Genomic DNA, 13,416 nt, shown 5'->3' on the forward strand with positions numbered 1-13,416 from the left:
GGATCATGTATGTGATGTCTCTCCCTCAGGATCATGTATGTGATGTCTCTCTCTCTCCCTCAGGATCATGTATGTGATGTCTCTCCCTCAGGATCATGTATGTGATGTCTCTCTCTCTCCCTCAGGATCATGTATGTGATGTCTCTCCCTCTCCTCAGGATCATGTATGTGATGTCTCTCTCTCTCCCTCAGGATCATGCGTGTGGAGCCTACGGTGGTGTTGAACGTGGCTCACACGGTGGTGAGGAGGATGTCGTCCTTCGTCAGGCAGGTGGACTTCGCTCTTGACTGGATGGCCGTCGAGGCCGGCAGGGCCGTCTACAGGTACTGGAGACCAACTGTATCCATCAGGTCAATGAGCTTCCCTTGTGGCCACCATGACACAGAGGGAGGGGAGGGGACACCAGCCCTGCTAGATGTGACATTTAGACTATCGTCTACAAGAAGTGTAGATTCTTCCACATGTCTTGAATGCCTTAAATAAGACCTACAGACCAACTTTCAGTTTTTCATTCCCCTACACACAATAAATACAAACATAGGTCCTCATTCTTGAACATGTACATAAGTACCTTTGTAAATATCTTGGTAAAAAGTTTGTACTAACACATTTACAAAAATCCTCCTCCGGATTCCTGAACACGTGGCAAGGTCTCCGTAAGTGGCCAACATCTTCGCAGCTGGGTTCCCGTGAATGAAAAATGTCACTTATTCTTAAACTGGAAGCACGTTCTCGTACACCTGAATTTGCATACAGATACGCCTCGCCGGCTCCTTTATGAGGCGAAGGAGGTGTGTGCAAAACAGCGAGAGGGTCAGCGTTCCATCTGCACCATGCTGACTCATTCAACAGGTAGCGCGGAAGCGATTTGCGACTGATCTCAAAATGAGATTAGATTAAAATGTATTGTCATTATACAGCACAAGTACAATACAACATCGAACCAGAGTGCAAAGGTAACGGTAAAGTGCAATAGTAACATACAATGCACAGGTGATTATAAAATATATAATTACTACCGAGTCATTGTGCGTTTTATTTTGGCCAGGGTGTCCGCAAAACGCTTCCATCACCACTGCGGTCCTCTCCTGGCTGTTAGCGAACCTCTCCAGGCTGTTGGCGACCCTCTCCTGGCTGTCTAGCATCGCCTGGACCGTGTTGATCTAATAATAGTGACAACATCAAGTAAATCAAATTCATGTTTTAAATGCTTTATTCATCCTACATCCGTGCAATTAATTGCTGTCGGACTTGGACAGCAGTCTGTTGCTGCAAGATGAGCAGTGGAATGTTGGACGGGGGCAGCGCTGGTGGGTGGGCTGAGGGGCACGCGGGTGGACGGGGGGGGGGGCAGCCCAACCATCCACCAGCGGTGCTACGCGTGCCCCGAGCCAACATGGTCCAGGTGATGCTGGACAGCCAGGCGAGGTTAACTAACAGCCAGGAGAGGACCACGGGGGTGATGGAAGCGCTTGTTGGAATGTTTCTTCACTGGCTCTTAGAATGTATACAATAAGCAATGTAAAAAAAAAAACAATAAATGATCTCATGGAGTACAAGATAGTATATGGAATATTAATAGACTCTAGGCCACTATAGCTACATCCGTGCGATTTGGTTCAGTTCTTATTTATTTTTTCGGACATGGTTTGTTGAGTCACGACTATATATGTAAAACGTGATTGTTAATCATACAAATATTGTCGTATTTATTATTATAATTATTTAATTCCACGGATGTCTGTAGGATGAAGTGACGGCAATCCCCAAGGACTTCTCCCACAGACAGCTGTTGAAAACACGGGCGCACACCGATCTTTACGACTTACGAATTTACAATACAAAACCGTTGGAGAATGCCGAACAAGTTTGGAAATCGAGTTACGAAGGGATTCCTTGGTAACTTTCACGTATGTCCGTTCGAGAATGAGGCCATAGTCTCCTACACACAATAAATACAAACATAGTCTCCTACACACAATAAATACAAATATAGTCCCATACACACAATAAATACAAACATAGTCCCATACACACAATAAATACAGTCTCTTACACACAGTTTTCTTTCAGAGAAATATTTAATTAGCATATTTGTATCATCAGAAGCATGAATAGTCTCTCCACTACAATAAAAAATAAAGATAAATAAATAAACATCTAGACATGATTTTTGAACGTTAACAGTAGGCTACCGGGTAGCCGCTAAAACGCGAATCAGTTGACTGTATCACTTTCTGTAGCTAGCCTAGCACGCTAGTTAACTTTCTCGGCTCGTCTGCAGTCAGCCGCCAGAGGCGAAAATGTGTGACAAACGAAAAGGAGATGACTGCAGCTCATCTGCAAAAAAAGTTAGGACCTACAGCAATCGCGAAAATTACATCACCATGGGCTTCACTGAGGGACCAGACAAACGACCTGAGTGTGTGATTTGTGGAGAAAAGTTGGCAAACTCGAGCCTGAAGCCCAGCAAGCTGAAGAGACATCAGGCGTCTAAGCACCCAGAAACCGTTGGGAAGGATCCAGACTTTTTTCGGAGGAAAGAACAGTCTCTCAAGGCGAACAAGCCTGTTGATGTTAGAGTAGCGTGGAGCAGGGGTGGCAGTGATTTACAGAAGGCTACCGAAGCCTCCTTTGAGTGTTCGCTTTTAATTGCAAAAGCAAAGAAACCGCACAATATTGGCGAGCAGCTCATCAAACCAGCCTGCATCAAAATGGTTTAGAAACTGTGCGGCCCACAGGTGGCGGATAAACTAAAATCAGTACCACTCTCGAACAATGTAGTGAAAGACCGAATTGATAAGATGTCAAGTGATTGCGAGCAGCAGCTGTCAGAAAAGCTTAGAAAGGGTCCATTTGCCATACAACTTGATGAAACTACAACTGTCGCAGACGAGGCTGTGCTCATCGTTTATGTGCAATATATCGAAAATGAGGATCTGAAGCAGGACATTCTCATGTCAGTCAACCTTACTACCACCACTCGAGGTGAGGATATTTTTACTGCAGTGGATTCTTACTTCATTCAACATAAATGCAAACCGTTCACCATTAGGGCCTGATTTGAGAGGATGAATACAGGATTTGAATATTGGCCAAAATTTTGAAATACATATGGTGCAAGATTAGATTTGTTGATTGAAGGCACAAGTCAAAGAAGCATAGTGGGTCTAATTATGATGCATATGCCTGTGTATAAGCAGTTTGTTATTAAAATGACAAAAAAAGGTATTAAACCCAGCTAGGACAGATTCTCTCTGCTACTGATTGGAATTTCCTGTCTCATATTTAGTTTAATTTGTTGCATTGATTTGTTCCATAAATGCAAACCGTTCACCATTAGGGACTGATTTGAGAGGATGAATACAGGATTTGAATATTGGCCAAACATTTTGAAATGCATATGGTGCAAGATGAGATTTGTTGATTGAAGGCACATGTTAAAGAAGCATAGTGGGTCTAATTGTGATGCATATGCCTGTGTATAAGCAGTTTGTTATTAAAATGACAAAAAAAAGGTATTAAACCCAGCTAGGACAGATTCTCTCTGCTACTGATTGGAATTTCCTGTCTCATATTTAGTTTAATTTGTTGCATTGATTTGTTCCATAAATGCAAACCGTTCACCATTAGGGCCTGATTTGAGAGGATGAATACAGCATTTGAATATTGGCCAAACATTTTGAAATGCATATGGTGCAAGATGAGATTTGTTGATTGAAGGCACAAGTCAAAGAAGCATAGTGGGTCTTAGTCCTGCCGCGATAAGCAATAAATCGATTAATTGCCGCGATAATTAAAATGAATGCAATGATTTTGACGGGCGCGATTAATTGCTATTTGCGCGTTTGTTTTAATGAGGCGGAACCAGTGCCCCTTGCAGTCTCTCTCCGTGTGGGTTGGCCGCTGGCGTTACTACAGAGCACAGCACGGGAGCTCCGTGGGGCAGTAGCAACGCCACATAGCTTAACTACATTTCTCAATAGTGTTGCTCCTTTTAACCAAGTAGCGTTATTTGTAGTGTAACGTTAGAATAACACAGAATAACGTTAATACAATTACATGCATCATTGTTTACAATGAACGGGTGGGGCTAGTCAAAGCACTGGAGACGGGGACAAGTTAAACATGAATTAATTTATTATAACGGGTCGTTTTCGAGTCGTGCTGCAGTGCCTACGCACCACAGCTATTCTATTATATACTGCTTTGACGCTTCCTCCTCATCGTTGATTGCCTGTAGTAGCTGCATCTAACGTTAGTAGCTAACGTTAAAACTAAAAAACACAACCGGACGAGACAAGTTGTCGGCTAGGATAATCACAACAATACTTCCGGTCCGGTCGGTGGGCTTCAAAATAAAAGTCTTAAACCGGAAAAGACGGAGCGGTGGGCTTCAAAATAAAAGTTTTGGGAAATAAATTTCTCAAAAAAATTCTCTAACCGGTCGCAATAATATCGCTTATCGCGATATTTTCGGGGGCAATTAATCGCCCAGCAAAATGTGTTATCGTGGCAGGCCTAGTGGGTCTAATTGTGATGCATATGCCTGTGTATAAGCAGTTTGTTATTAAAATGAAAAAAAATAAAGTATTTTATGGTATCTTATTAGGAGGGGGTCCGCGAATTTCATCAGAGATGTTTGGGGGTCCCTGGGGGGAAAAAGGTTGGGAACCACTGCCGTAGAGGTTGAGTACTTTCTGGTGACTTATCACATTCACACTCCAAGTGATATGGATCGACTGTACTGCAAATACATGGACTGTCTATCCCACAGGGATGGAGGGTTGAAGTTAGGGGTGTAATGATACACACCTTTTCAGATTCAATACAAATAAAAATGTTGTTCTAGATTTTTGATTGTTTATGCGTTAAATTAAAAGTATATACACAATGAATTGGTTTGGCTCAGAAAAACATGTGTGTGCTTAGCATAGTGTTTACGGGTCAGAGGGAGGAGGAGTAGAGTGGTATAATTAATCATTGATATGGTTTTAAATGTGGATTCACTGTACTGACTATAAATAGTTTTGAGTCATGGATTCTGTATTGAGGTTGTTACGCCGGCCCTAGTTTGAAGAGTCACAACTGCCACTCTGAAGGACACAACACAACTCACTCAGAACCCATCTTGCGAGGAAAATATGCAAACTAGGCTACGGCGATATAGTGAATTCATAGCATTCATTCATAATGAATTCAATTGATTTAATAGTGACTTATTATAGTTTATTTTTATTTGAATGTCCTACTCACTATTCTATAGTGTATATAAAACAACTTACACACTTAGGACCGTTACTGTTCCTAATTTATGCAAATTACATGTTGTCAGCTTGTGACTGCAACTTGTTCCTGTTCGTGGAAGACTCAGCCCTGCTGGTCTCTGACAAGAACAAGTTGCAGGTTGAAAAAGCCCTCAGCTCAGAACTTGGCAGAATCTGCACCTGGTTCGCTGATAACAAACTATCATTACACCTTGGTAAAACACCTTGGTAAAACAGAGTCCAATCTCTTCGGATCAAATGACAAACTCAGCAAGACCAACGGCTTCTCAGTTACAGTGGGTGATAATATTGTCACAAGGACGGATGAAATTACATACCTGGGTTCCATCCTAGAGGCAAATCTTTCCTGTGACAAAATGGCATCCAATGTTATAAAAAAAGTCAACCAACGAACTAGATTCTTGTACCGGATCTCCTCTCTGGTAAACAAGAATACCCTGAAGACTCTGGCAGGAGCACTCATTCAAGGGTACTACGACTATGCGTGCACCTCATGGTACCAAAGCACCTCAAAGGTGCAAAAAACAAGATTACAAACATCACAAAACAAACTGGTCAGGGGGGGGGGGGGAGTCGTTTCTGATTATTGATTACCAATAACGGCATTCGTTATTGCAACATCATACGCTGACCGGGTGGATGGCTATGAGAACGAGGCCCGATCAGGCTGAAATTGACGTCAAATCGCTCTTACATGTGGCCGGTTGGATTCCAAAAATAATTTCCCAGTTATTTGATCGCCATCTGGTAGATCGATATGTCCATTGGCTGATGCTATATTCCTTTACTGCATACTGAATTTGGCATCGCAAAAAGTATTCAAGGCGATCTGGTGAAGCCATAGCTTTAGGCTAACAGAAAAGCTAACCCGGAGCGGAAAAAAAGTGACACCCGGTCTGCAACAGGGGAAACTGCATTCTCGAGACAGCGCCAATACCAGGATCTGGCCGGTACTGCACTTTCGGAGTCCCAATATGTCTTTTCCAGCCAAAATACAGCTCCGTGACAACATCCGGGATATTAAAATGGAATAAAAACAAAAACAAGCTTAACACGTATATATACGTGGTTGGCCGTCAAGCGCTGGCTCCCAATCACGTGTATATATACGTGGTTGGCCCTGAATCGGTTAACAATTGAGTGTATTGAGCCGTACTGTATTGTACCCATTCTGCAATCTGTTAAATAAAGTTTTCATTCATTCATTGAAAACTCTATTTTCCCAAGAGTAGTCATCCCTGGGGGTTTAGGCAATGCGGTTTGTTTTGTTCTTGTTTGTTATTGTTTTGCTTTTATAATACAAATATTGTCTTTTGATATATATATATATATATATATATATATATATATATATATATATATATATATATATGTACAGTATATATTTGTTTATCTTAATTTCACATAGCTGTATTTAGCTACCAGAAGACATACATTCTGTCAAGATGTCAACACTCTGAAGAAACATTCATACTCATTAACTGAGTTTGTGCCAGACTGTTTTTCGGCTTCTGGCATGTCTGAGATTATGCACATAATAAATCAAGTTTGTTGTTCGGAGACGTGCCTCCTTTAATTAAGTTGTATCCCCCCCCTCTCTCTTTCTGTCTCTGTTTCTCTATCTCATTCTCTCTCCATCTTTGTCTTATTTATCTCGCTGTCTGTCTCTCTCTCTGTCGGTGTCTCTTGTGCTCTCTCTTGCTCTCTCTCACTCTTGCTCTTGCTCACTCACTCTCTTCTCTCTCTCTGTTTCTCTCTCTTGCTCTCTGTCTCTCTCGCTCTCTGTCTCTCTCTCTCTCTCTCTCTCTTTTGCTATCTCCCGCTGTCTCTTCACTCACTCTCTCACTCGTCTCTCTCTCTGTTTCTCTCTCTCTTGCTCTCTCGCTGTCTCTCTTGCTCACTCGTTCTCTCTCACTCACTCTCTTCTCTCCCTCTGTCTCTCTCTTGCTCTCCCACTGTCTCTCTCTTGTTCTCTCTCTTTCTCTCTCCCACTATCTCTCTCTTGCTCACCCGTTCTCTCTCTTCTCTCTCTGTTTCTCTCCTTGCTCTCTCTCTCTCTGTCTCTCTCTTGCTCACTCGTTCTCTCTATCTCTCTCTCTTTTGCTCCGTCTCTCTCTTGCTCACTCGTTCTCTCTCCTGCCCTCTCTTGCTCACTCGTGCTCTCGCTCTCTGTCTCTGTCTCTCTCTCTTGCTCTCTCTCTGTCTCTCTCTTGCTCACTCGTTCTCTCTCTCAGGCAGGGGGATAGATCTGACAGCACCTACATAGTGCTGAGTGGTCGTCTGCGTTCTGTCATCTTGAAGGAGTCTGGGAAGAAGGAGCTGACGGGAGAGTATGGTCGTGGTGACCTGATTGGAGTGGTAAGGGATGCTGCTCGTATACAAACACCCATCAGGGGACCAGCCTACAGCTGTTCATGCCAGTTAAAAACCAGTCACTCAGGTAGCCGCAGCAGCCTCCCAGCTTGCTTGCGCATATCTGGGCCGCAGATCATACATTTTTATTTTTTTTATTTTACAAAACTCACCCCAGCTTTTTTTAAATCCACTTTTATAGCTCCATCTGTTGTTAAAGCGTTTACATCCGCATCCTTCTCGTGTTCTACCTTTGTTTAAGAAAGCTTCCATGGTAACGTATTTGATGACAATTATAGTGTAAGTAAACTTTTGAAACGGAGGGAGGACAAAAAAACCAAGGACGTTGCAAACACATCTTAGCTTATCCAGCCACCAGGAGGTCCCTGAGGGATGTATTCTTATTGTGTAACTCTCTGGGGTACAATCGAAAACACCTTGGTTAATTCACAAACTCCATTGTTTCCTATTGCATTGCTATTTACCTCAAACAAATACATATAAACCACAGCAACAGTGGCTCGAGAGGTAGAGCAGTCGTCTGGTAATCCGGAGGTTCCCGGTTCGATTCCCGCTCCTCCCGGGCAGCGTGTCGAAGTGTCCTTGAGCAAGACACTTGACCCCTAATTGCTCCTGATGAGCAGGTTGGCACCTTGCATGGTTGTCGCCGCCGTCGGTGTGTGAATGGGTAAAATGTGAGGAACAAATTGTAAAGCGCTTTATAGTGGATAGTGGAATTGAGGTAGAGAGCAAACCAGACGAGCAGAACAAAGTTCTGAAGCTACATTTGTTCAGAGACAGATTTAGCTTCACCGCACTGATGTCATCATCCCCTCTGGATCAGACAGAGTCCAGGCTGAATGATACACAACCTCCACAAGACTGTTTCCACTCTTCTGCATACCAAGTTGGTTCCAGTTTGATTCTAGTGCAGGTTGTAGCATTTTTTTACCTTTTATTTAACAAGGTAACCTTGTAAACTGGCTCAAATATTGATGAGACAAATGCCTTGTGTGTCTTGTCCTTGGTCAGAAAGGAAATTGAAAAGAATGAAGATAACGCAGATATCCATTTTATCCATAACCCATATGTTTTCAATCAGTGGGAAAAGGCCATCTGTACACAATATTGTTGTGTATGGAACATGCTTAGTCTACATGAATGAATAGGCCCACTCGCTCGCTGTGTGAATTCTGCGAACAGTGATCCACTTGTGTTTCGATATGGGCTCAGTTTGTCATTACACAGGCTTGGGTGCTGGGACTTGGGTGCTTTGAATTGTACAGCCCCTCCGTTTAATGTGCAAGTTAAGGTCAGGAGTCCAGTGCATGTGCAAAGGGGCATGGGCAAAAGCCATGTTCCTTAACACATTGTCCGCCATGCATTGTACCCATCCTTGGGCCCAGTCTGCCAGTGCTGTAACCCTATGGAGATGTTTACCTTCTTTGCAGGGCTATAACTTTTTAAATATTATAGCTATATCGACATTACTATGGCCCATTCAACATCGGGTATCTATCGTTACGGATGTGGGAATGTTATATTTTTTCATTTATACATTGTCGTGTTAATACCGTCGTGAATATACCGTAAGTATGTTTTTAAGGTTTTCTGCAGTAATTCCTAAACCGCGAGTTATAGGCCCTGACGCATATGATAGATTATCGATTGGCGTTTCTTTCCTATACACGCTATATTAAAAAATTCAAATGTATATGATCGGTATACATTATGCTTCATCATGCATGAAGGAAAGGGGGGGGGGTCGTTTATAATTCCTTGATCGTCAGTAGCGTCTTTTTTTACTATGTTACTATACGTTGATCAGATGGATTGCCGTGAAATAAATAAACAATCGAAAAATCGGACAATCAGAAAATAACGTTAGATTCCTCTTACCGTTCGCCGATGAGACTGGAGGATTTTTTTTTCAATTATTTGACGTCGATCTGCTAGATCCATTTCCCGTTTGTATGACGCAATAAACGCAGAAATCATATTGATTATTGCGTTTCGAAAGCGATCCCAATGCACTGAAGTGTGTATCTAGATCCACGCTACAAGATATTACTGCTGGAGGATTCTCCCAGATGCACCGAGCGCCACTTCCGGTTTGGCTTGGAGTGTAACTCGCCAGAAATCCACCAGGGGGCGGTATTGAGGCGTTGTAATATCAGACAGGGTCCAGCTGCGTCCCCGGAGGGAGGCTGGATGAATTATGAATGCCATGGCGAAACATTTTAATATTGATCCCAAAAACGAGTTAACTCGTTTCTGGCGCACAACGCATGGCGGGCAATAACGAGTATACTCGTTTTTGGCGCACAATGTGTTAATGTGCCCCCTGTACCTGTACAATTCTGGTAAAACTAGCATGGCTCTCGGAGAGGTGCAACACCTCTAATTACAGAACTTGTTTGCCTGTAAACCTGCCCTCCAGTCACAGATATCAAGGAGCAAGGAGCAGAAAATGTAAATAAAGTACTAATCGACCATAGGAAAAAAGGTACATAATGTACATTATGTTATAACCGTAAGTAATATATTTACGAATTTTATCAGCAAAAGTCCAAAATAAATGCTGCAACCAGGAGTTGAACAATCATCAAAGCAGTTTTAGTTGAGTGCTCTCACAACTATATAGTATATAGTTAGAGGTAAGGTTTGTTTTAATGGTTATGGTTAAGACATTAAAGTAAAGCTAGGGTTAAGGTTAGGGTTCGATCCCTAGCAGGGGAACTGAAAACGTAAAAAGCAAAAATTATTTGAATATGCAATTAATATGTACAGACATTTTCAATACAATACATTATATTACTTACGAATCAAATGATCAGCACAGTAGTTGACGGAGTAACCGCACTGGCAGGACACAAGCTACAAAGCTGCATCTGTGGCTGGAAAAAGATAACATCAGAGAGGGGTCTCAAGATCCACCAGGGCAGGAAAAAGTGCCTGAGAGAGCTTAGCGAGGGGCCTCGCATTGACCACTACTTCCTCAGAGGTAGGCCAAATCAGTCGAGTGAAGCCCAGCGGCAGGATATTCACCACAGTCCACAGGGTATCAGAACCCCAGACGAAGCTCAATCAGGCACAGATCCACCAACGGACATGAGTCCAGAGCCCATCCAGCCACAGACGGCAGTAGAGAGGAAGATGAACGGACGAAAGCCTCAAATCTTGTGGCCTAAATCCTGCCAGAAAAAGGAGTGGGAAACCACCGACACAGACCTTATCCATATTCTAGAAGGTCTGAAAGGGTGCGTGGAAAGAAAGCTGGACAAGATTGGAGAAATCATTTACAGCTATGGAGCAGAGAGATTTGGGGTGAAAAGTCAGAACCTTAGGACACAGAAGGAACCATCAGCTCATCTCAAGTCCAGGAGACAACAAGAGATTGAAAGACTTGTGAAAGAAAGAAGGTGCCTGAGAAAGCAGTGGAAGAAGGCCACAGAAGTGGAAAGGAAAGGACTTGAGGCTCTACAGGGGGACATCAAGCAGCGTCTTGCAACACTGCGAAGAGCAGAATGCTTGAGAAAGCAACACAAGAAGAAAGAGCGAATGAGGACCACCTTCTACAGAGATCCCTACAAGTTTGTCAAAGATCTCTTTGTCAAGGAGAAAACTGGGACCCTCAAAGTACCCATAAGGGAACTAGAGGATCACCTGAGGAAGACATACTCTGACAATCAGAGGCATGTGCCAGCCAGCATTCCGGATGACATGCCACCAATACAACCACCTGAGCACCAGCTGGAAACAAGGCCCCCCAAATGGAGCGAAGTTGAGAGCACAGTAAAGCGGGCAAGAACAGCCTCAGCCCCTGGGCCCAACGGCGTTCCATATAGGCTCTATAAGAACACTCCGGGTGTAGGGCGGCTAGGTGGTGTAGTGGTCTAAGGCACTCGCCACCAGTGTGGAGACGCTAGGATTCGCGTGTTCGAATCCAGCTCTCCACATTGTTTTTCAGTTTGGCTGGTCGTCCGCAGTAATACACATTGGCCGTATTACGGGGAGGGAAAAACTGAAGGGTGGGGATCGAACGTTGTGAACAAGCGACTCCTACAAGTCGGTTGGTGCGCCTGCGCAGTAGAATCAGGAAGTGTCGGGGGCAGCGTGAGCCTCCCACGCGTTACTCCTCGACACTGATAGATCGAGCTGCGCAGGTGAAAAGATGCGACTGCTGTTACCTCAAGTACCGGAGGGGACTTGTGCTATGTATGACTTAGTCCTCACTGCAGCCGGCTTGTGGGAGGCAAGAAACAGCGTTCGTGACAGGGGAGGGTTGAATTGGATGATACGAAATTGGGATGGGAGAAAAATATATAGAAAAAATGGGAGAAAAAGTGGATCAAAAAAAAAAAAAAAGAACACTCCGGGTGTCTTGAAGTACCTCTGGAAGCTAATGAAAGTGGCATGGGAAAAAGGAATTATACCAAAGGCATGGCGAAGGGCAGGAGGGATCCTGATTCCCAAAGAGAAGAACTCCTCAACCATCGACCAGTTCCGCCAGATCAGTCTTCTGAATGTGGAAGGAAAGATATTCTTCAGTGTTGTGGCCCAGAGGCTCTCAGTATTCTTGCAGAAGAACAACTTTGTCGACACCTCAGTGCAGAAGGCAGGGATAAGTGGTTTCTCAGGATGCCTGGAACACACAAGTGTCATCTGGCACCAGCTGCAGACGGCCAAGAAGGAGAAGAAAGACCTGCATGTGGTTTTCTTAGATCTTGCCAATGCCTTCGGATCAGTGCCTCATGAGATTTTGTGGACAGCGTTCAACTTCTTCCAAGTCCCAGAGGGCATCACAAGGCTGGTCAAAGCCTACTTCCAAGACCTCCAGTTTTGTGTTACAGCACAGGCCAGTACAACTGCCTGGCAGCACCTCGAGATAGGCATAATGGCGGGCTGCACCATCTCTCCACTGGCGTTTACCATGGCAATGGAGCTCATTATTCGAGCATCCCGATGGGTGGTTGGAGGGGAACGGTTGAAGAGCGGGCTGCGTCTTCCTCCAATCAGGGCGTACATGGATGACATGACGACAATAACAACAACAAAGGCATGCACCAAACGCCTGCTGGATAAACTCCAGGAAAACATCAAATGGGCACGAATGGAGATTAAACCAAGCAAATCCCGCAGTATCTCCATTGTCAAAGGCAAGCTCGCCAATGAGAGGTTCCACGTTAACAACGAGCCAATACCAACTGTTCTGGAAAAGCCTATCAAAAGCCTTGGCCGCTGGTATAGCGCAGAACTCAAAGACTCGAAGCAGGTGGAACAACTCAGGCAGGATACAATCATTGGCCTCAAGCAGATCAACAACACTGCTCTCCCTGGGAAGCTGAAGCTGTGGTGCTTTCAGTTTGGACTGCTGCCCCGTCTCATGTGGCCAATTGCCATCTATGAGGTCACTCTATCCCATGCCAATCGGCTGGAGAGACTGGTGAATGCACATGTGAGGAAGTGGCTTGGACTGCCGAGAGGCCTTAGCAGCATAGGCCTGTATGGCAACGGAGCCCTCTCCCTACCAATCTCAAGCCTGGTGGAGGAGTACAAATGTGCCAAATCAAGGCTGGAAATGACTCTCACAGAATCCCGGGATCCATTCGTCAGAGGTGCTGCTCCAACCCTAGCAACGGGGAGGAAATGGAAGCCATCTGCAGCAGTTGCAGTGGCAAAGACCGCCCTCAGACACCGGGATATAGTGGGGCATGTCCAACATGGCAGAGGGGGCCTTGGATTGGAAGCAACTACACCCACATGGCAAAAGGC

General features: G+C 44.3%; 1 protein-coding gene across 1 annotated transcript in view; it reads left to right on the top strand.

The window, feature by feature from the left end:
• Positions 1–13,416, top strand: part of LOC311237168 (patatin-like phospholipase domain-containing protein 7) — a 147,796-nt gene that overhangs the window by 62,954 nt on the left and 71,426 nt on the right. Inside the window, exons 18-19 of the mRNA XM_084324977.1 lie at positions 193–324; positions 7,524–7,647. Coding sequence (XP_084181103.1) covers positions 193–324; positions 7,524–7,647 — 256 coding nt within the window. The remainder of the gene's footprint in view (positions 1–192; positions 325–7,523; positions 7,648–13,416) is intronic.

Source organism: Notolepis coatsorum, assembly GCF_963971535.1.
Source record: "Notolepis coatsorum genome assembly, chromosome: 11".
NCBI lineage: Eukaryota > Metazoa > Chordata > Actinopteri > Aulopiformes > Paralepididae > Notolepis > Notolepis coatsorum.